This window comes from Rhinolophus sinicus, linkage group LG04 (assembly GCF_036562045.2).
Source record: "Rhinolophus sinicus isolate RSC01 linkage group LG04, ASM3656204v1, whole genome shotgun sequence".
NCBI classification, from domain to species: Eukaryota; Metazoa; Chordata; class Mammalia; order Chiroptera; family Rhinolophidae; genus Rhinolophus; species Rhinolophus sinicus.
In genome coordinates, this window is record NC_133754.1 from 102,632,889 (window position 1) to 102,654,767 (window position 21,879).

At 41.3% G+C, this 21,879-nt stretch overlaps 1 protein-coding gene across 8 annotated transcripts in view; it reads left to right on the top strand.

The window, feature by feature from the left end:
- FRY (FRY microtubule binding protein) overlaps window positions 1-21,879 on the top strand; it is a 439,561-nt gene that overhangs the window by 394,473 nt on the left and 23,209 nt on the right. For 4 of the 8 annotated variants that reach the window (XM_074330087.1, XM_019749603.2, XM_074330085.1 and 1 more), the window contains 8 exons: window positions 963-1,163; window positions 1,725-1,886; window positions 4,608-4,774; window positions 5,901-6,090; window positions 10,503-10,652; window positions 12,274-12,372; window positions 14,125-14,208; window positions 21,645-21,662. In XM_074330087.1, the coding sequence (XP_074186188.1) occupies window positions 963-1,163; window positions 1,725-1,886; window positions 4,608-4,774; window positions 5,901-6,090; window positions 10,503-10,652; window positions 12,274-12,372; window positions 14,125-14,208; window positions 21,645-21,662 (1,071 nt within the window). Of the gene's footprint in view, window positions 1-962; window positions 1,164-1,724; window positions 1,887-4,607; window positions 4,775-5,900; window positions 6,091-6,266; window positions 9,504-10,502; window positions 10,653-12,273; window positions 12,373-14,124; window positions 14,209-21,644; window positions 21,663-21,879 lie in introns of those variants that run through there. The other 4 variants (XM_019749609.2, XM_074330084.1, XM_074330088.1 and 1 more) reach the window with 3 other exon arrangements.

Genomic DNA, 21,879 nt, shown 5'->3' on the forward strand with positions numbered 1-21,879 from the left:
CCATCAGACAGTGTTTCAACTGACTCAAATGGAAGGAGTCTATGCTAGATTTTATTCAGATTACCTATTTGTTTAGGTTAAAATTTGCTTACCAATCAGTGGGATGGGTAATATTTCTCTTCCTTTATTCATTCCTGTCTTAACAGGGAAAAAACACCCAAGTTAGTTTCTAGGAAAACATTTTATGTTGGTCAACTAAAATTACTTGATATCAGATGGTTTATAGAGAAAGTCTGAGGTCCAGCTCAAAGCGGAGCTGTCTTTAACACTTACACTGCCACCTAGCTCAGTTCTCGGTAAGTTATATAGTAGAGGTCAGCAATGATGCTTGGACCCAAGTCAATCATTAATAGCCCAGGGAAATAACTCTTTCTGTGTTGGGACAATTATTTAAAGCTGAATCCTTTTGCTGTGGTCTCTGCGTCGTGCATGACCGGCCGATTCTCCCAGCTGCTCTCAACGGGCTTTATCTCTGCATTTTACCTGTAAAAACACTGGCATGTTCGCCTGATGCTTTTCCCCCTAATACCCAGAGCACATGGAATGTGCTAGAAGCATAGCTCCTACTTGTTCTCCTTCTGAGGACAGCACTAAACAAGGGCGCGGACACACCTCTTTTGAAGTTGTTTTACTATGAATGGTCTCTCTCTCTCCCAGATTTTTGGAAACATGGACCATTTATAGAATTTACCCAAATCAACTTTTAAAAACCAGTATTACCCACCATGCTGCAGAAAAGTGTGTGATCACGACTACCTGTGACTTAATACACATGAAGGTGACAGTCGTATGCTTTTGCTCCTTCTCACGTCATGTCAGAAAATATTTGGTACCAGAGGACATGAGGGCTTGAGAGCTCATGATGGAAATAATCTGTTTCTCAGCCATGAGTCATTCACTGTGTGAAGGTGTGAGCAGATTTGGCTGTAAAAAGAAAAACCCATCTGATGGTGTGATTTCAGGGTGAGAGTGTGGACAACTTCAACTGGGGAGTCCGCAGGCGTTCTCTGGACAGTCTGGACCAGTGTGCCGTGCAGCTTCTGGAGGACCGCCAGCTGTCAGGAAGCGCTCCCAGCCTAAACCAGAGGGGCCATGAGGACTCCGACGAATCATCCGAGGAGGAGGACCTCACGACAAGCCAGCTCCTGGAGCACTCGGACCTTGTGAGTAGGGCCCTCCCACTGGAGGGACACTTGGTTCTGGAACTAAAGCAGCAGCACTGTGTCCCATGGCAGCTGCAGAAACGCACTGTGCCACTAAACTAAACTCCGAGCCGTAGGACGCTGTCCAGCTCAGCGTCACTGAGCTCAGCGTCACTGGCCTCTTCTCTGCAGGTTCCAAGTGGAAACAAAACCAGGGGGTGGGGGACAGGGTGTCTTTGTAATAAGCCCTGGAAACCATGCAACCTGTGAGGGCCTAGCTGTTCCCCCAAATAACTTTTATGATTTCCAGGTCTCTTTTAAAACTTCCTGAGACATCTGAAGATTGAGGAACTATGACAGACGGGCGTTTTGATGTGATTATCTGAAAATATGGGTATTCGTGTTTCAGAGGGCTGGGCCACCACCAGGGAGCCAGCTCCTATGTTTACGTTCTAATAACCGTGGACTATGCACCTTAAACAAGACCTGTCACCCAACAACTAGCTCGCACAGTGGTCTGTGTTCTTCTGTGCTTTTACAGACACTTCACTCTGCATTCTGTTTCCTTTACTTTGTCAACAGATCATGAACCTGTCCCCTTCTGAGGAGGCCAGTCCCATGGGCGCGCTCACCGCAGCCTGTGATGGGGCCCCCACTGACCCGCGTTCCTTTGGTACCAGGATGGCCAGCTTTGACTCTCCCTTGCCGGATGTGCATAATCTGCAGATTTCTGAGGGTTCCAAGGTAAAGAGATTTGGGCAATTATGATCTTAGCTTGCTTGCTTTTTTTTTTTGCTTTTTTTTCTTTTTTTGTAGTTTTCTTAAAGAAAAAAGTCCTTCCAATTTTCTGAGAATTCTTGGGCAGTTGGAAGTGGAAGGACTGTCTTTCTCTTTCTTACTTTCTTTGACGTAATTGAGTGTGTGCCCCTAAGCCTGTGTTTTGAGGTTGTTTCACCCTCACGACTTCAGAAGCTTTCTTGTTGGTCAAAAGAGATTTAGTCTGAGGTCTTTTTAAAATGAAAGTCTGCGTTTTCCATACAGTGAGCAGGCCTGGTTAATGGCAGAACAGACTGGCGTGTGTCTGAGATCCCTGTGACTGGGAGACTGCTGTTCTCTGTCACGACTTTCATAAAACAATATGCTGAGGGAAGCGTGGGTGTGCGCATGTGCTTGGGGAAATTTTTTCCTATGTAGGAACCAATTATACAATTTGTACATTGATTCAATCCTTGGCTTTTGGCGTACTATCAGAATTTTCAGTATTAATCACAGTATTATGCACAAAAGGGATTTGCCCAGAACATTCCTAGCCAGGCCCTCTGAGGAGAAAAGTAAGTAATGGATACAGTTTTCAGTTTTCTTATTTAAAAGAAAAATCTAACAACATATATGTCATTTAAAGTTTATTTTATCCAAATTCCCAGAAAATATCCTGTCCGTAGAACTGCCCATTCCCATACTGTGTTCACATATGCACCTATCAGATTAGAATTTCCTTTATTAGATGTGCCAAAATATGCTATTGCTGTTAGGGTAAAGTATTCTTGGAGTTTGATCATGATAGTATAAGTTTGAAAGAGAAAATAAAACAGAAATATTTATAAAAGTATATTCTCATACTTCTAATAGAAAAAAACATAATACTGGCTATTCTGTATTCTTTTATAATACACTAAAAATAGATCTGAGATCTAGCGGAATCTTACATGCTTCAAACCAAGGACAACCAACCAAATTGCAATCACCTAAAAATATTGAAGCTTAAAGAAAAATTATTTCTAAGATTGCCCCCATTGCAAAGGGACTATGATCAAAGATTCTTAGAGTTAGCAGAGTCCTTTTTTAGCCAAAAAATAAAGGGGGGGGGGCAGAAGGGAAACTTCTGAGATTAAAATGCTAGAATTCTAAGATTAAGAAAGTAAATTTCATGGAAAGGACGTCATAAAATATATGTGACATTATTAGCATTTGATATTTTTCAGCCTTGGAATGGGCATTTTCTCAATTTTTCTAATTTGAGTGCTAAATTATGTAGATTTCTCAGAGGGAGCACTGCTTAAGTAATATTTTTAGGCACTCACACAGAAATCATCTAATTTCATCAAGGAAAGGTTGAGTTTCATTTCTGAAAAGCTATCTGTTTTCACATAATCTGGGTTTATGCAATCTTTGATATATCTGTGATGTTACAAAGAGAAAATGAAAGATATTTTTATGAGAACTCAGCCATGCCCTAAGATTAAGTTTATGTACACTAATAACCCGGGCCAGTCACCAGGGGCCAGTCTCGTTGGCAGCACTGTAGTTTTAAAAAGCAGGAAGCAGCAGATATGGATAAGCCTCTGAAACTCAGGATTTACAAGCACTTCTTTCAAAGACATGAGATATGCTGTTTCCCTAACATGTCTTTAAACACCCCTGTCAATTTCCCTATTAATCCTAGATTCAAAGTACTAAATGGATGGCCAGATATCAACCCGTGACAATGCTCTCTTTCATATACGTTTCTGTTTTGCCCAGATTTTGTTTTTGTTTTAAGAAAATGACTCCCTGAAACTGTATGTGGAATTTCTTCCTCTCCTCTTCTGTCTGTAACCCAGTTGCCTTCCTTCCTCCCATAGAGAACAATCAGTCAGTTTTCCAGCTGATTTCTGCCTGGCCCAGGTTCAAGCCCCGCCCCTTTTCCGTTTTACTTGTTTGGGCTGGCTCTTTCCTGGCCCTAGTGGATGGTGGTCCTGCCCGCCCTGCAGCCCTCCCATTTCACTGCTCCTTCTACATTTTATAGCGACCTGAAGCAGCCCCGCATATCTGTTCCCTTCAAGGGCTGTTCCCAAGAGTAAAGCATGTACATCAATGGCACTTAGAGGATTTTCAGGATGGGAAGGCCAGTCAGGTGGCTCACTCAGGCACACTGAACATGTTTCTTGAGTCACGAGTCACTGAAGATTCTGAATTCCAGTTTTCTGTGAGTGAGGGATTCTGTATTGGAGAGTTAACTCTCGAAAGGCTGGGGTTGTTCAAGAAGGAGCTCTGAACCCAGCGGCAGTGTTTCTAGTCCCAGCTCTGGGTCTGATGAGACCATGAGGCAAGCCCCTTTCCCACGTGCAGGCAGCATCGTTTCCTCACCTATAAAATGTGGGTGTGGGACTGGAGGTGGGGGAGGGGGGAGTGACACTATGGTCTTTTCCAAGTTCAGCATTTTTACTCCATAATCATGGGTCAAATACGGTAACCTACTGAGAACCTCTGGGAACTATCATGAAGAAGACTGAAAAGAGATAAAGAGTGAACTGTACTTCAGAGGATTCCTGAGTCCAGTTATAGCAATGGATTGCAGTGCAGCTAGAAAACAAATACCCCCAACTTCTATCACTGTTGGGATTTCAGCCTCTTGGTCTTTGGTGGAACCGATGTCCCTGTGTGTTCTTACATATTGGGGGATTCTTTTCTCTCCTCACTTCCCAGGCTGAAGCTGTCCAGGAGGAGGAGGACACAACCGTGCATGAGGATGACCTTTCTGGCTCCATCAATGAACTCCCAGCGACTTTCGAATGCAGCGACAGCTTTAGCCTGGATATGACTGAGGCGGAGGAAAAGGGCGGCCGGGCCCTGGACCAGTTCACTCTGGCAAGGTATAGAGGGCCTGGGCGGAAATGAGTGGCACTGGTGCACATGGCCCATGGGGTGCCTCACTGTCACTCAGGTTGAATGTCACACTCACACTGCTGGGACTTTGAGTCCAAACTGACACAGAAACTGGAGGGCGCCTGGCATGTTGGAGTCATTCACCCCCAGCGTAGGGCCTATGTCCAACCAAAAAGGTACTCATATAAGAACTCATAAAGCCACCAAGCGGCCTGGGGACAAGGTCCAAGCCTTGTAAGCTTTGCAAATAAGCAGGATTGGCAAGCCTTGGAAATGAGGACTTCCTTCCATTTTGAGTTAAAGGACCAGAACAACTGAATACCTACTCTTTTTTTAAGTGGGTGACTTCCAGCTGTAGTGCTGATATTTCTGAGATGAGTGAGATAGTCAGATAATATGAATGGGAAGAAATATAAAGAAGAAGAGATACAAACACTAATGTGGTATCTAGAATAAATCACTAATAATGCTACAGATTTACTTCAGAAGAAAGAATTCTAAAATAACTCTTCTGAACGTTGAAAATATGAACTAAGTCAAAGCTTCGGCTATGGCTAGACAAAGGCTTCTGTTATGAGGACCGGTGTCCCTTCACCGAGGACACAGCTACAGTAACACCTGGACAAAAATTTGCCTGTCACTTTTGTTCTTAACCTCTGCTTTCTCAGTTCCTCTCTGCATGTCTCTTCTTTCCTTTCCTCCCCCCACTCTTCTTCTGGGCATTTATGCATATGCAGTCATTAAGGAAAAGTTAAGAGTCAAAGTTTTTGTTATAATTTTTATAATGAATGCCAAGGCCTGAAAAGGCCAAATGCAGAAAGGAGTGGCCAGCCAGGAGCGAGGGGCCGTGACTGAAGGCTGAAAGAGGTCTCAAGTCCGCAGAAAGGAAGTTGGAATTGGCAGCACAGACATTCTGGAAGCGAAAGTTCTGTGTTCTAGAATCCAAAAGAATCTTGGAGACCTCTGAATGAAGGCCCATTCCCAAAGCAAACCTCGAAGGGAGGCCTGGGCAGAGTGGGCCCCTGGTGAGGCTGTCTGAAGGTCAGCACGTAGGCCACAGGTGAGGAACGAGAAGGAACTCGCTTCTGACACAGCCGTTTTCATTTCTTCCAGCTTCGGGGAAGGTGACAGGGGAGTCTCCCCTCCCCCCTCTCCCTTCTTCTCGGCCATTCTCGCCGCGTTCCAGCCCGCGGCCTGTGACGACGCAGAGGAAGCCTGGCGAAGCCACATCAACCAGCTCATGTGCGACTCAGACGGCTCTTGCGCGGTGTACACTTTCCACGTGTTCTCCTCCTTGTTCAAGGTGCGGTGCCCGGGAGTCCAGGGGGCGTGGTCTCCTCGGGGAGCCAGGAGCTTCTCCTCTCACAAGGGGCTGCCTGTCAGTTCTGGGTTCCCACTGTTTTCTCCTCCAAACGTATCTCTCACCCCTCTGACTTCATCCTTTCTTCTGTTCAACCTTCTCAAACTGCTGCTGTGAAGACGCTGCCCTCAGGTGACTTAGGCTGCTGTGATGTCCCGTGCACTTCTGCCATTCTGGCCTTGTTGATGCCATGAATCCCGGGCCACCATGACATCAGGACCATTAAGTGCAGCCTCTGCCAAGTCTCTCCTCCATCTCTGCTTGCCTCCGAGACCTCTACTGCATCTCTTTTTTCTTCATTATTTGTTTTGCCTTTCCTTGTCTTTTGTCTCTGTCCCACCCCACGAATTCCTTAAATGTGCCAGCCGTAGTTATGAACCCTTGCTTACTCTTCTTAGCGGCTTCTGAACAGATCAAAAGTCTTTTTTTTTCTTTTTTCTTTTTTCTTCCCTTGCATGAACCACAGCCTGGCTAGTCCATACAGGGTCTTGCAAACTGGAAACCAATGTCACCCCTCACACACACTCAGAGGGTTGCAGTACCGGGTATGGGCAGCAGATGGCAGGCTGGATTTCAGCCCCTCAGCTCGGCACTTGAGTGGGGCATGTTGTACACACAGCTGTGTGTGTGGACGCCTTCAGATTTCCCGTTATCCCCAAGCACACGTAACAATTATAGAACTAGAGAGACGAAGGGAACTCAATTTCCGATTTCTGGTTAAAAGTTGATTTGTATACTTGCCTGTCTTTGGTCGTGCAAATTCCTGTCTGTTTCTATGTCGTGCTCTAACCTTTTACCGTCCAAATTTCATCAAATGTTGGCAGGCAGGGAGGCAGCAGAAGGAGAGAGAAGCATGCCGTGTTAGGAAGAGACTCAAAGACAGTCAGCATCATGGGAGTTAACTGGCCCTGTGTGCTCTGTTTGAAGCAGATAGTGACTGAAAATGGCACTGCTGGGAATAATACTTGGTCCAAGGATGAGGTTATAAGTGAAGATTTACTGACGTGGAAATATGGTTACCTTATAGTTTAAGAGAAAATTAGTTTTAAAAAGAATATGTACAACACTGCTCCTTTTTCTTTTTAATGCCTAGAAAATAGTGACGATTATACACTAGTGTTTCATTGTCGTTTACTCGCAGTCATTAGATTATGGGTACCTTTTATTTTCTTTTTACTTTCTTCCAAGTTCCTATTTTCCTACAATGAAAATGCTTTTCTTGAAGTATTTTCAGAAAAGCATTTTTCTAAACTTTACTTTTAATAACGCAGAAAACAGCTGCCACTGATAATACAAGCGGAAAAAATAGAAAAGAACAACGTAGTTCCAACTTTGAATAGATTTGAATGGTGGATGACTAAATGGACAGACAAGTTAGAATCCTGTAGGACTTCTTGAGAGGTGGAGTTCTGTTGAGTATATCATGATAGAGGGACAAAGATTTGGTTGGATTGAGAGTGGCCCTCTAGCCACCTTCAGGAAGAGCCGTGGCAGACGGGAAAGGCAAGAAAATAAGGAATTATATAAAAAGTGAAAACACTGGGATCATCTGCCTTCAATAATTTCAAATTCAGGGAGCTTTCATTTAGGTAATAGAAAAGTAAACTCTGTTTTTCCACCTCGAGGCCCTTCTTCTGACCCATGTCAGGGAATGACAAACCAACAGGCCTGGGTTCTCCCTGAGTGTTACTGGTGCTGCTCTCTCTCAAGTTTTGCAATTTACTTTTAGTGAAACCTATTAGAAGGCTGAGTGGAGGAACTAAGGTTGTGTCTGGGATTAGCTGGGGGCTGGAGGGGCTCTCCGGCTGAAGACAGAAAACAATTGGCTGCCGAAAGATAAAAATTAATGTTAGAATCACTCTAACATTAAAACAGATTGAAGTTTAAGAACAAACTACCAGAAAGCTACCATTTAAGGTCAATTTCATTGTTAAGGATTCAAGAGCAATGTCTTATTTAGAATGTTCTAAAGTCTATTTTAAATAATGGTTACTAGTGAATATTTAAGTTTGGCTGTCATGGTAATTTTTTCTTACTGTAGTTACTAGACTATTCAGGCTCAATTTTGTAGTCCTGAGCAATACTTTTCCCTCTGTGGAGAGGGGTCATCTCCTCTTGTCCCTCGACTGTCCTCCCAATTACATGCAAGTCCCATATAGGGTGTCACTTCAGCGAGTGAAGCCTTCCTTTACTCCTCTCTCCTTTCCCCATCCCCTGGGGTCCCCAGCACACTGCAGTTGCATCTGTTATACTTGTCACAGTTAGAATTACTTGTCTCAGTGTCTGTCTACCTTGGAGAGGGCAGGTACCAGTGTCTTACCTTGACTCCCTGGCAGCTGGTACCCCTGCTAGCACAAAATAGGTGCTCAGTAAATGTAGGAAGAATGAACGGAAACCTTTTTTTGTTCATGGAAATTTTAAATATACAGCATCTGATTCAGTGCCATTGGTTGTAACATGACCTGGGAGGTAGGGCTGGGCTGTGGAGGACACATTTAGGTTTGGATTTTTTTTTTTCCCATCAGTGTATTAGATCAATCCCTGTGGAGCTTGTCTGCAATAATAATAATACGAATGTGTGCTTTCTGTTTGGGTTTTTAATATTACATTTAGCCTTAAGAACGTTCTCAGATGCCATATGATTGAGAGCAATAATAGTGGCAAAGTAGGTATTAATAAAACACGCTGGAAACGAAATACATTTCAGACATGTAGTCTATTAATCTCTTGCCACGTCCTCGTCATCTCGTCATGTCTGTTTACTATTTTCCTGTGAGTCTGAATATCACAGTCCCCTGTATCTGGGTGGATTTTGGAAAGGGGAGAGAGGAGGTAATTGCAAAAATAGTTTGGCTTTAAAAACAAAGAAATGGTTTCTAATGGCCCAGAATGGACATCTTTCGGAGTGTCTCACTCACTGTATTTCCTTCCTGATGCTCCTGTTAGAATATCATCATTGTATCGCACAAAGCCACCAAATTACAGGATGTGTTCATATGGAAGTCAGGGAGGACAAAACTGAGTTCCTGTCCCTTAAATATCACCTGCCTATGTGGCTGTAATGTCCCTGGCAGATCTAGCTTCTCAATAGAATAAAAAATAAACCCAGACCTCACCTCATCCGTAGGTAAGATTAGAAAGAACCTCAAACTATTTGGGGGACCTAATCCCACTCCCAGCTCTGCCACTCGACTGTGTGACACTAGACATGGCATTTCCCATTCCTTTCAGCTCTAATATTCTGTCAGAGTTTGGGGGGTTTTGTTTGTTCACATGTAAAACTAACATAACACCATAAAGATGTATGTTATACATTATACCAAGATTCTCAGATATAAAAAATAAATACCATGCAATGTTGTTGTCTTTTTTCTAGCATAACTTACAAAGAACCTGCTGCAGTTTGGGGGCATGCTAATTCCCCCACCACAGGGCAGGGTGGATTTCTCATGGATGAGATTCTAGAACTCAATAGCCAGGACATCTCCTTGGGGAAGGCCAGTGTCAGGGCTGGAACCATTTTCTGATTGAATATTTTATTATTTTGGTTAAGGATCTGTGTTGGGTATTTGGGGGCTAAAAATGTATTCATTTGGGCACTGACCCGGGCACAGTGAACCAGACTCCACCTGAGTTTGTTTGGGTTTTCCTCAGGCCGACACAGGAACTTTCAGGAAATATTACAGGTTTCAGGAGGAATGTGAACTATGGAGTGAGGCTCATCCTTACGCTGTCACTTACTAGTTGTATGACGCCAAGGGAGTCACTGAACCTCTCTTAGCCCCATTGCTTGTGAGGATTAATGGGCTGATGTATAAAAGCCATAGGACAGTTAGACACTTGATCAGATGTGCTCTCTGGGGAGATAGTCTAGGTCCCATGTGGCATTTACTCTTTCACTCTTCAAAAGCTCAAATGGCACATTTCAGTGCTTTGTCTCGGGGAACTGTGCCCTTTGGCACAGAAAGGAGTTCCATCTCGGGACCTTTTTTGTCTCACTCCCATTGAAGTAACCTTATAACTTATTGATGTGACAGACACGCTGGGAGGACTCATTTGCTGATCAACATTGCCCGTCAGCAAAGAGAAAAGCCGCATTTAAATAAATATATGAGCACCCCCACGTTGGGAAATGACAGTCTAGGAAGAAACTGCGCACTGCGTGGTTATTTCAAGCAAATATTCACTCTACTCGCATCTCTCCCTCACTCCCCCCCCCACACACACACACATATATACACACACATTGAAGACCTATACTCATTCGGTGTTTTTATAAAGATTTTTAAAATCGTTTTTTCTAGTCTCTACGTTAAAGCTCGGCCTTTACAAACGGGAATTATTTTGCCTTTCAGAATATTCAGAAAAGGTTCTGCTTCCTGACCTGTGACGCGGCCAGTTACCTTGGAGACAACCTGCGGGGGATCGGCTCCAAGTTCGTCAGCTCCTCGCAGATGCTCACGTCCTGCTCCGAGTGCCCCACCCTGTTTGTGGACGCTGAGACCGTGAGTGTCCCAGGCTGCGGTGGGCCCACGCCTGCCCGGCTGCGGGGTGGACCCCGGGAAGCTCGTGTTGTGGTTTGTTTGAGAGGCACTCACGTTCGTGAGCAGCGCTGGGTTGGGATGCGACCCCCAAAGGCCCAGTGGATACAGTGAGGATGGTACCGTCCATGGTAACAGCCCAGGCCAAGGCGAGTTGTCTCAGAGAATCGCGGGAAAGCCACCCCTCTCCGATGACTGACAGCTGTATGGTGAGCCCGCCCTCCAGGGCTGACCTAGCCAGTGCCCACGATACCAGGCTGCCAGCCAGGTCGGCCTCCAGAGACAACATGTCCTCATACTCCGTACCCCCAAGTCTCAGGGAGACACTGACGGCCAACTATGAGATTAGAGGGTGATTAAGCAGCCTCTAGCTAACTCTGAGTCGTGACTTTATGAACATAACTCTAACCCTGCAAGACTGGCGAGCCATCTGAGTGCAGGGGTGTGTTACCGCCCTTTAGGTCCCCTGTGGATCACTCAACTACCTCACATGCTCAGTGACTGCTGAGATTTGCAACCAATGGTGATGTGCTTTGATTTTAAGTCTCTGAAGAGTCAGTCTTTCCAAGAATTTTGATTGGTGATTGGCTGTCTGGCAGCAAGGTATAGATGTGTGACAATTAAGTTCTCAAACTTGTTGCAACGATGTTGCTAACCTTTTTTGATGTCAGAGGAATTATTCATTGTGAATTTGTACCAACTGGACAAAAAGTTAACCAAGTTTATTATTTGGAAGTGCTAAAAAGGCTACGTGAAAAAATTAAATGACCTGAACTTTTCACCAACAATTCATGGCTCTTGCATCACGACAATACACCAGCTCACACGGCACTGTCTGTGAGGGAGTTTGTAGCCAGTTAACAAATAACTGTATTGGAACACCCTCCCTACTCACCTGATCTGGCCCCCAATGACTTCTTTCTTTACCCGAAGTTAAAGGAAATATTGAAAGGAAGACATTTTAATGGCATTCAGGACATCAAGATGACAGCTCTGATGGCCATTCCAGAAAAAGAGTTCCAAAATTGCTTTGAAGGGTGGACTAGGCGCTGGCATCAGTACATAGCTTCCCAAGGGGAGTACTTCGAAGGTGACTGTAGTGATATTCAGCAATAAGGCACGTAGCACGTTTTCTAGGATGAGTTTGCGAACTTAATTGTCAGACCTCGTACAGCCTGCAAAATCATTCTATCTTAAATGACTTAAAGTACAGATTAAGTACAAAATCAGTTTGAAAGTCTCTTTGGAGGTCTGTCTTCACACTTCTAGGAGTATTACTGGATGAAGATACTAGTGTTCGTGCATATCTTTATGTGATCTGTGCAGTACTTGTTAAGATTTGTCTGTCTACACTGATATGGGCAAAACAGACATTTCCATAGGAGATTTGGGTTGGCAAGCTAGCATACAATTGCAGTTGATAGTGGAAAAAAAAAATACAAATTGCACAGCTTGTGACAATGGATACCACTGCCACCCACTTTACCTCACTCTTAAGGATGCTTCTCTTTTCTATCTGTGTAGCTATGCCTTTATCCCGGTGTCTCTCTAGTTGTTTTAACACAAATTATTTTCCTGTCTTTAGCTCCTTTCTTGTGGACTTCTGGACAAGCTCAAGTTCAGTGTGTTAGAACTGCAAGAATACCTGGATACGTACAACAACAGAAAAGAGGCTACTCTCTCAGTAAGCTGTGTGGGTCTGTGTGTCCACATTCCGTTAAACCCCAGTGACCCCATACTGGGACCCCTGGGAGGCTTGTCACTATCCTAAGAGAGGCACTTCTAGGAGAAGACAGACTTCACCTATTCCTGTTAGGGATTACATGCCCAGCTTAATCAGGGTAGAGCTGTCCCTGGTGTGGATTATATGCAAATGACATCTATAAAGGAGAAAGTTTTTCGCTTTCATATTTAGCCCCATAATTTGCCAACCAAGAAATTGGGAAAGGTGGATGTCTGCTTGATGTCCCTTTAGCAGTGTTGTAACTTTTCTTTTCCTGGAGATTTAAAATTGTTAATTACTTCCTTCCATTGTTAGCCTCACCCATGGTGATCCAAGATGGATCTCATCTCTGTTCTCCTTTTAACCACTGTGAGGAGCTGTTTCTGCCTGTCCCTCTTCTCTTGGCTCAGCTCCTGCTCTTTACTCTTTTCTTCTAGATCTACATTGAGAAATGTTAGAAGTGAGCCAAAAACCCCTGATTTAGGACAAATAACTGTGTAATATCTATGACACACTTCCTATAACATGCAAGGCACTATAGAAAGGGCATGGATTTTGAAGTCTGATGGACTCTGGTTTAAACCACAGTTCGTCTACATAAGGGTTAGTGACTTTGGATAAGGTACTTACCTCCTCTCATCTCAGATTGATCATCTCTAAGACAGTGATAATTAACTTGCAGAATTTTTGTAATATAACAATTATAAATAGTAATAACAGCTGTCATTTCCTACATTCTTTCTGTCTGTCCAACAACCTGATACGAGTGAAATCTCTTACATTAAACCATTTAATGGTCACAACTCCCCTAGAAGTTGCTATCATTGTCCTCATTAGCTAGAAGGGAAGAGAATTGTATTGAAACCACCATACAATATGGCCTTTAAATAGAAATAAGACATGGAAACTGCCCGGCACAGTGCCTCAGACATAGAAGACATTCATGGTAACCTTCCTGGGTTTTGCTGTTATTGATCTTCTCATGACCTGTCCCAAGGGCAAGAGTTCTGTAACAATTCCCATTGTTTTCTACTCTGTAGCTCTTTAACCTGCCATTGTTTTCCAGCTTCTCAGTCATGAGTTAATAAAAGTAATCCTTTCATTCTGGGTGGTGAATGAACCAGTCTTCCTCAGTCAGGTGTGAATTTCAGTTCTCCTGTGCTTATTGTTTCCTGCCCAAAGGGCCCTTTTCACATCTGGATTAGTTACTATCCAGATACTTAAGCCTGTCAGGATCTCTAAAGAGCTACGATAATAGCCTTTCTGACACTGAAGTAGACTTGCCCCCTCAGAAGCCTTCTCCACATGACACAGAGGTAGGTGTTGCATGAGTCAGGTTACACTGTCCAGAATCACCCAGCCTGTGAGGAAGTGTTGGGCCTATCACCCAGTTTCAATCATATGAAAGGTTTCTAACATATATGAATTTGGTTTAAGTTATACATAAATTAGGAATGGTCTGGTGAAACCATTCTTCAGGGTGATGTATCACAATGTTGAAATTATATTTTTAAATGAACATCCCTGAACCCATGTAAACATATTTTAATTTCAAATGGTTCATCTTTAACCAAAGAGAATGATTTTTCAAGAAGCCAGTGCAGCTTCTTGTTTTATTTTACTGTGATTAGACACTTAATTTTCCCTGACAGAATTGATGATAAAATGTTCTCGGGACATGACTGAATTGAACGTGTCTTTTTCTGACAACAGTGGCTCGCAAATTGTAAGGCAACATTTGCTGGAGGATCAAGAGATGGAGTAATTACCTGTCAACCAGGGGACTCAGAAGAAAAGGTAACAAAAGCCTGTTAGAATTTATCTTTCCTGTGCTCTGACATTGTGTGCTGGTTTTCATCATGAGACTTTAGAAGGGAGAGGCGGAAGGAATCATCCATGTAAACCAATAGCGTAAAACAGAATGACGTTCCAGACATGCATGACTGTGTGTTGAGCGATCTGGGGTGGGGGGAGGTCTTCTTTTTAGAAAAGTAGAGGTATAAAAATAACCTTTTTGATGGACATTGTCTAACTATACTAATCACTTCCTAATAAATCTATTCTTCATTTAGAATATAAAACAAAACTTCATTAGTTCTTCACTAAATCCCTTAGTTCCTTCAATGAAGAGTCTTTGTTGACCTTTTGGTAATCACTCTTATTTTTCAATTACTGTTAACAGTCAATATGATATTAGTTTCAGGTGTACAGCTTAATGATTAGACATTTATATAACTCACAAGACAATCCTCCCAACAAGACTAGTACCCACCTGGCACTATACATTTATTAAAATATTATTGACTATATTCCCTGTGCTGTACTTTACATCCCCATGACTATTTTGTAAATACCCATTTGTACTTCTTAATCCCTTCCCCCTTTTCACCCATCCATCCAGCCCTCTTCCCATGTGGCAGCCATCAGTTTGTTCCATGTATCTATGAGTTTGTTACTGTTTTGTTTGTAAGTTTATTTAGTGTTTTGGATTCCACATATAAGTAAGGTCATATGGTATTTGTCTTTGTCTGACTTATTTCACTCAGCATAATACCCTCTACGTCCATCCATGTTGTTGCAGATGGCAAGATTTTATTCTTTTTTTATGGCCAACTAGTATTCCATTGTGTATATGTACCACCTCTTCTTTATCCAATCATCTATTGATGGGCACTTAGGTTGCTTCCATATCTTGGCTATTGTGAATAGTGCTGCAGTAAACATAGGGGTTCATATATCTTTTCAAATTACTGTTTTGGATTTCTTTGGATCAATACCCAGAAGTGACATTGCTGGGTCAGAAGGTAGTTCTATTTTTAATTTTTTGAGGAATCTCCATACTGTTTTCCATAATGGCTGCACCAATTTGCAATCTCACCAACAGTGCACCAGGATTCCCTTTTTATTGCACCCTGGCCAACACTTGTTGTTTGTTGATTTATTCATGACAGCCATTCTGACTGGTGTGAGGTGGTATCTCATTGTGGTTTTAATTAGCATTTCTCTGATGATTAGTGATGTTGATCATCTTTCCATATGTCTGTTGGACATCTGTATGTCCTCTTTGGAGAAATGTCTATTCAGGTCCTCTCCCCATTTTTTAATCACATTGTTTGTCTTTTTGGTACTAAGTTGTATGAGTTACTTATATACAGAGGGTGCCAAAAAAGTATACACATTTTAAGAAAGAAAAACTGTATTAAAATTTTCATACTCAATATATACTAATAACAAAAGATGAATACGATCAAATATACGGTGATGGAAGGAGAACTGACTCTGGGTGGTGAACACACAATGGGATTTATAGATGATGTAATACAGAATTGTACACCTGAAATCTATGTAATTTTACTAACAATTGTCACCCCAATAAAAATATTAAAAAAAAGAGGAATACAAGTCATGTTTGACTTCTGTAATTACAAGAGGTGCTCAAAGTGGTTACCATCAGCATCCAGACACTTCTGATTATGGCAAACTACTGCTTGAGCAATGTTGACCAAAGTGTCCACTTGTATACATGTTTTTTTTGGCACCCCCAGTATTTTGGGTATTAACCCCTTATCGATATATCATTCGCAAATATCTTTTCTCACTCAATAGGTTGTCTTTCTATTTTGTTGATGGTTTCTTTTGCTGTGTGAAAACTTATTATTTTGATGTAGTCCCATTAGCTTAATTTTCCTTTGTTTCCCTTGCCTGAGGAGACATATCAAAAAGAATAATACTAAGAGGAGTGTCAGAGAGTTTACTGCCTTTGTTTTCTTCTAGGAGTTTGTGGTTTGGGGGTCTTACATTTAAGTCTTTAATCCGTTTTGAATTTATTCTTGTATAAGGTGTAAGAAAGTGATCCAATTTCATTCTTTTGCATGGATCTCTCCAGTTTTCCCAACACCATTGATTGAATAGACTGTCTTTACCCCACTGTATGTTCTTGCCTCCTTTGTCATAGATTAATTGACCAAATAGGTATAGGTTTATTTCTGGGCTTTCTACTCTGTTCCATTGATCTACATGTCTGTTTTTATGCCAGTACCATGCCGTTTTCATTACTATAGCTTTGCAGTATAGTTTGATATCGGGTAGTGTGATACTTCCAATTTTGCAGAGGCTGACCCCATGGAGTGGGAGTTACTTTAATAGGGCTCTGGTGCTAGCTGAGTCTGCCCTTTGGTATTTTGTTTGTGAAGGTGGTTATGTCGTGCTCTGGTGTGGTCTGAAGCCAACCATCAGGTATGTTGGTTCTAGTGCCTCTTAGGAGGGGTAATTGTGGTATTAAAGTCTCCCAACTATTACTGTATTACTGTGAATTTCTGCCTTTATTTCCATTAGTATTTGCTTTATATACCTAGATGCTCCTATGTTGGGGGCATAAATATATGCAATTATTATATCCTCCTCTTGAATTGATCACTTTATCATTATGTAATGTCCTCCTTTGTCTCATTTTACATTATTTGTTTTAAAGTCTATTTAGTCTGATACAAGCATTGCTACCCCAGCTTTCTATTCATTTCTGTATGCATGGGATGAATATCTTTTTCCATCCCTTCACTTTCAGTCTGTATGTGTTTCATAGACAGTGAGTCTCTTGTAGGCATCATATAGATGGGTGTAGTTTTTCAATTCATTCAGCCACACTATCTTTTGATTGAAGTGTTTAGTCCATTTACATTTAAAGTAATTATTGATAATATGTGAATTTCCATTTTGTTAATTATTTGGGGTTGTTTTTGCTGTTCTTCTTTGTTGCTTTCTTCTTTTCTTGATCTCTTTCCTTTTGAATTGCTGGATTTCTTTGGGTTTCTTTCTGTTTATTTGTCGTGTGTGTTTTTTGTTTGTGGCTACCATGAGGTTCTTGTATATGCATCTATAGCTAAAGCAGTCTATTTTAAGCTGATAAGTGTTTAAGTTCAAACCCATTCTAAAAGCACTGTTTTCACTCGCTCACCCGTGCTTGTTTTTTACATCATATTTTACATTTTTTTGTTTTCTGTATCCCTGACTACTGTAGTTACAGTTAATTTTGCTACTCTTGCTTTTCACCTTCATATTCGGTTTTAAGTGATTGATTCACTGTGTTTATTACATATTTGCCTTTATCAGTGAGATTTTTCTCTTTTCTATATGTTCTTATTTCTGGTTATGGCCTTCCCTTTTCTACACAAAAAAGACCCTTTAACATTTCTTGTAAAGACGATTTAATGGTGATAAACTCCTTCACTTTTTGCTGTCTCATAAACTCTTTCTCTCTCTTTCAATTCTGAATGACAACCTTTTGGGTAAATTATTCTCAGTTGTAGTTTCCTTTTTTTAGCACTATGAAGATGTCCACCTCTCCTTTCCGGCCTATAAAGTTGCTGCTGAGAACTCAGCTGATAGCCTATGGGGTCTCCTTTGTACATAACTCATTGTTTTCCTCTTGCTGCCTTCAGGATTGTCTCTTTGTCTTTAACTGTTGCCATTTTAATTACAATATGTCCCAGTGTGGGCCTCTTTGGGTCCATCTTGTCCAGGGGAGTGTAAGCAATGGTGCTCACCAGTTCCTCTGGTCCTAGAGAGTCCGTCAGCTCCAGGAGAGCTCTTGCAGATCCCCAACCTTCTCTGTGCTGTCACGCTCTCTCGTTTGCTGTGCAGAAGCTGTTCAGTTCATCCTCCGTTGTCTCTCAGGAGTAACTGCTCTAAATATTGGTGTGTTCATGACAAGGGGGTGAGCTCAGCCTCTTATGCCACCATCTTGGACCTGCGCTGGGAGGTATTTTTGAGGGAAGGTGTTTTTTCTTTAAGACAGGCATGATTAGTAAATGACTTAGGCTTCTTGGTGATTATAATACCAATTCTCCTAGAAAGGCATAACATACACTAAATAGAACATTAAACAGGCACATGACTGGCATGTGTCTCATGAGAGCAGTCATACTCATTTGTAGACACTGCTTTACCAGTGTTTTCTCAGCCCAGGCATATCAAGAGCAGAGACAGATCTCTTCACGAGCTAAAACCAGTACGTCTATTTAAGGATTTGGGTTTCCGTTGACCTCTTCATCTCCTGTGGAATTCATTCTAGAGTGGCTATCACTAGGCAGGTAGTTTAAGTTAACAGAAACGTTGTTCAGGGTGAAGAACTCAGCTCTACAACTAGATAATGCAGCTCACCTTCCAGTTCTGCAGAGCTGGCCTTGGGAACGCTGGACGTGTTTCTACTTCATTTGTTAGATGTGATTCTCGTTAACACACTCATGACTCAACAGGTATTTCTGAGCAGTACTTCAACACGTGACTCTTTGGACTCAAGTACAATAATTGACATTTAGCCCTAATATACTTCATCTTATATTCAAATCCCCATTCCAATTATAAAGGTCTTCTTGGACACAAATGCTCTCAGTTACATATTTCCTTTCCCAGCATAATCAATCCATTACTGAGAAGCCTGTGACCTCTGTTCTTATACAGATTAAACAAGACATTTCTCCAATTCAACTGTAATCCATTACACATAATCCTTTGGGTATAGTCAATCACTCTTTTCAAAGTAATCCTCTTTCCCATAGTGCTGTACCATAGGCTTAAAGGTATTTATCTTTCAAAGCTTTGAAAGATATTCATGGCAAAGGTCCAAAAATCTACTCAACAAACATAATACAATGGTCATCCATGTGCCAGACCCACATATTAGCAACAGGTGAGTACGTACTGTTCATACCTGCTTGGGTGATTAGATGAATCTATGTATTGAGTGGGGAAACTTCAACAGTTGGCTAGATTAGCTCAATTTTATCCTGTTTTGTTTTAACCAGTGACTTTCAGCGATGAAATAAGAAAATAATGGCTAATATGATGAAAATAATAGTTAACATAGTACACTGTGGCTTATCTTCTGTCATGTCGAAAATGTCTCAGATTTTTACCTGACTGGCTAAGTCATAAGCATGGAACTCATTTCAGAGAAGAATCCACAGAAACAAGAATGTCTAAACTATTGTTAATGAATAAAAATTAGGTTATTCTGGGCTTTTAAGCTACCCTGTCTAATTCTTAACATCTTGGTTTCTTGACCTTTCTTTCTCATTTTGAGAAAATATAACTCTAAATCCAATATATAGAACAAGCCATATCAGGAGTGCAGGAATAGAGCTGGAAAATCCTTGTGACCAAATAAAACAGTGACATTTTCACACAATTTCAAAAGAACCTTAAGTCACCAAAACATAAATACATTTATAATAAAGACTTCTAAAGAGATTATATTTTAAAAACCGGATACAGGAAAACATTAGCACAGAGGAGGAAAAATAGTCTTAACATTTTCCATAAAATGGCCTCCTAAAAAGGCATTTTTCATTATCTTTTTGGAGCTCTAAATGCAAACTAGGTCCCAGCCACTGGCCTAGGAAAGGACTGAGATAATAAATATCAAGACAGCTTTGACTCGCCTACCTAAAAAGGAGAGTTTAAGGACACTGAGAACTGGTGTGCGTCAAGTTGGCCATCTCCCAAGAAACACAATTTTGTGCCCTGGGAACTGAGTGGGAGGAATTCATTGACGATGAAATTCCTTAGCACCAAGCTGGAGTCAAAAAGCCTTATTCGCTTTTATGGAACAGAGATTTTGCTTTAACTGGTATGATGACCTTTTTGCATTACAACCTTGTTTTGGACTATAGTAAAAAGACAGCTGTTTTCTTCACACAAGACCATGTAATTTACTTAGCCCTTGCTTTATTCCACACTTCTGAAAAGTAAATTCCATGGTAGAAGCAGTTATGTGCTAAAGATACTAAACATTTCGATTAAATTTGACATTTTCTAAAAAGTCTTCACAGTGGAAATTCTGTATATAGAGCCTCAAGACTCTGACCCTGCACTCCTTCCTGGCCTGACACTGTATTATCAGTACATAAGGTTTGGTTATAAAAATTTCTAGGCAGAAAGTTTTCTTAAAAAATAGTAAATACCTCAGGTTGTGTAATCCATATCACAGGATTAAAGGCATTTATCTTTCAAAGTTTGAAAGATATGCATGGGCAGGGCCCAAAAAACTACTCAATAAATATAATAGTCAATATGCCAAACCCCTGTGAGATTAGAAACAGGTGGCAAGCATACCCCCTTGGAAGACAGGGGCATGGTACTGGGGTTGGCGGTGGTGGTGCTTTTTGTTTGAAGATACTACTAAATAATTTGACGATTTAATTTTTTTATGCACCGTACGTTATGTTAAGTGCAATACATTAAACTGATAACCCAGAGAATTTTTTGGAAAAAGCTTTAAGAGAGAGTGGTTTTGTTGTCAAGAATTTGAACCTGAGTTAGATAGGTCCTCATATATTTTGAAAACCCAGAGCCAGATGTATTTACCTATAATTAAGAATGGCCAAGTTGATTTTTTTAAATATTGTGCCAGGTTATGGTTGTCTTTCCACATACCCAAACTTTTCCTTAAACCAAATCCTATGGTTATGATATGGAGACACCAAAAAATGGTAGCCATAGTTGAACATGGCCCAGTTAAAATTTACATTACTGTAGACTAACCATCAATTCTATATTACTTTTTAAAATTGCCTACTGGGAAAAATATATTTTAAAAATGCAAGAAAATTACTTGTCATATCTCACACTTGTTTGGGAATATACAATGTTTAGTCCTTTGAAATAACAATACCTAGCAGTACTATAAAATACCCTCCAGGCAGAAGGCAGTCTGACTAAGGAAAATGCCACTAAGACTGTTCATTATATTCTATGTTAACTGAATAGTCATAGTTTAGTAGATATGAAGCAAACCAGAGAAAAGACTCTGCCTTAACTAACATTCAGCAATAGTATAATTTGTTTGGGGCTATAGTTACTCGCACATAACTCAGTTGGTCTCACAGTTCTAGGTTCACATATTATTCACATTTAAACACTAAAATCTTCAAGCAATAAAAGTTTTGACTTCTGGTGTCCAAGACTGACAAAATCTAAACCAACTAACCACAGAATCTAAACGATTACAAATTCTAGTTTTCAACAACATGTTTCCCACTAGAGCTTGTTTTTAACTGGGCCGCTGTGCATGCCGAATGGGTACCACATTTGCAAGCATTTATCGAGTTTGGGCAAGCAATGCTAACCCTGCTGATGGCCTGCTCGCGGAAGAGGGCCGTGCTTTCCGTTGCACGCAGACACTGACCCTGTGCTCTCTTTCCTTTCCTGTTTCCTGTGCCATGCTTGCTGTGTAGCAAATGGAATCTCTGGCAGTAAGTTAACTTTCTTTCATACTCTCTGTCCATTTGAGGCATGGACCCATAACAAATCTTATTTTTATGGTTACTATTGTATCTCTTAGCATGTTTCCCCTTTTACCTTTCATTTTATTTTATATGTAGACTGAGACATGCCATTTGTTAGTAGCATTCTGGGCTGCTTTCGTCCCAAAGTGGAAACCTACATTGCTGTGAAGTCTCATAGTATCAG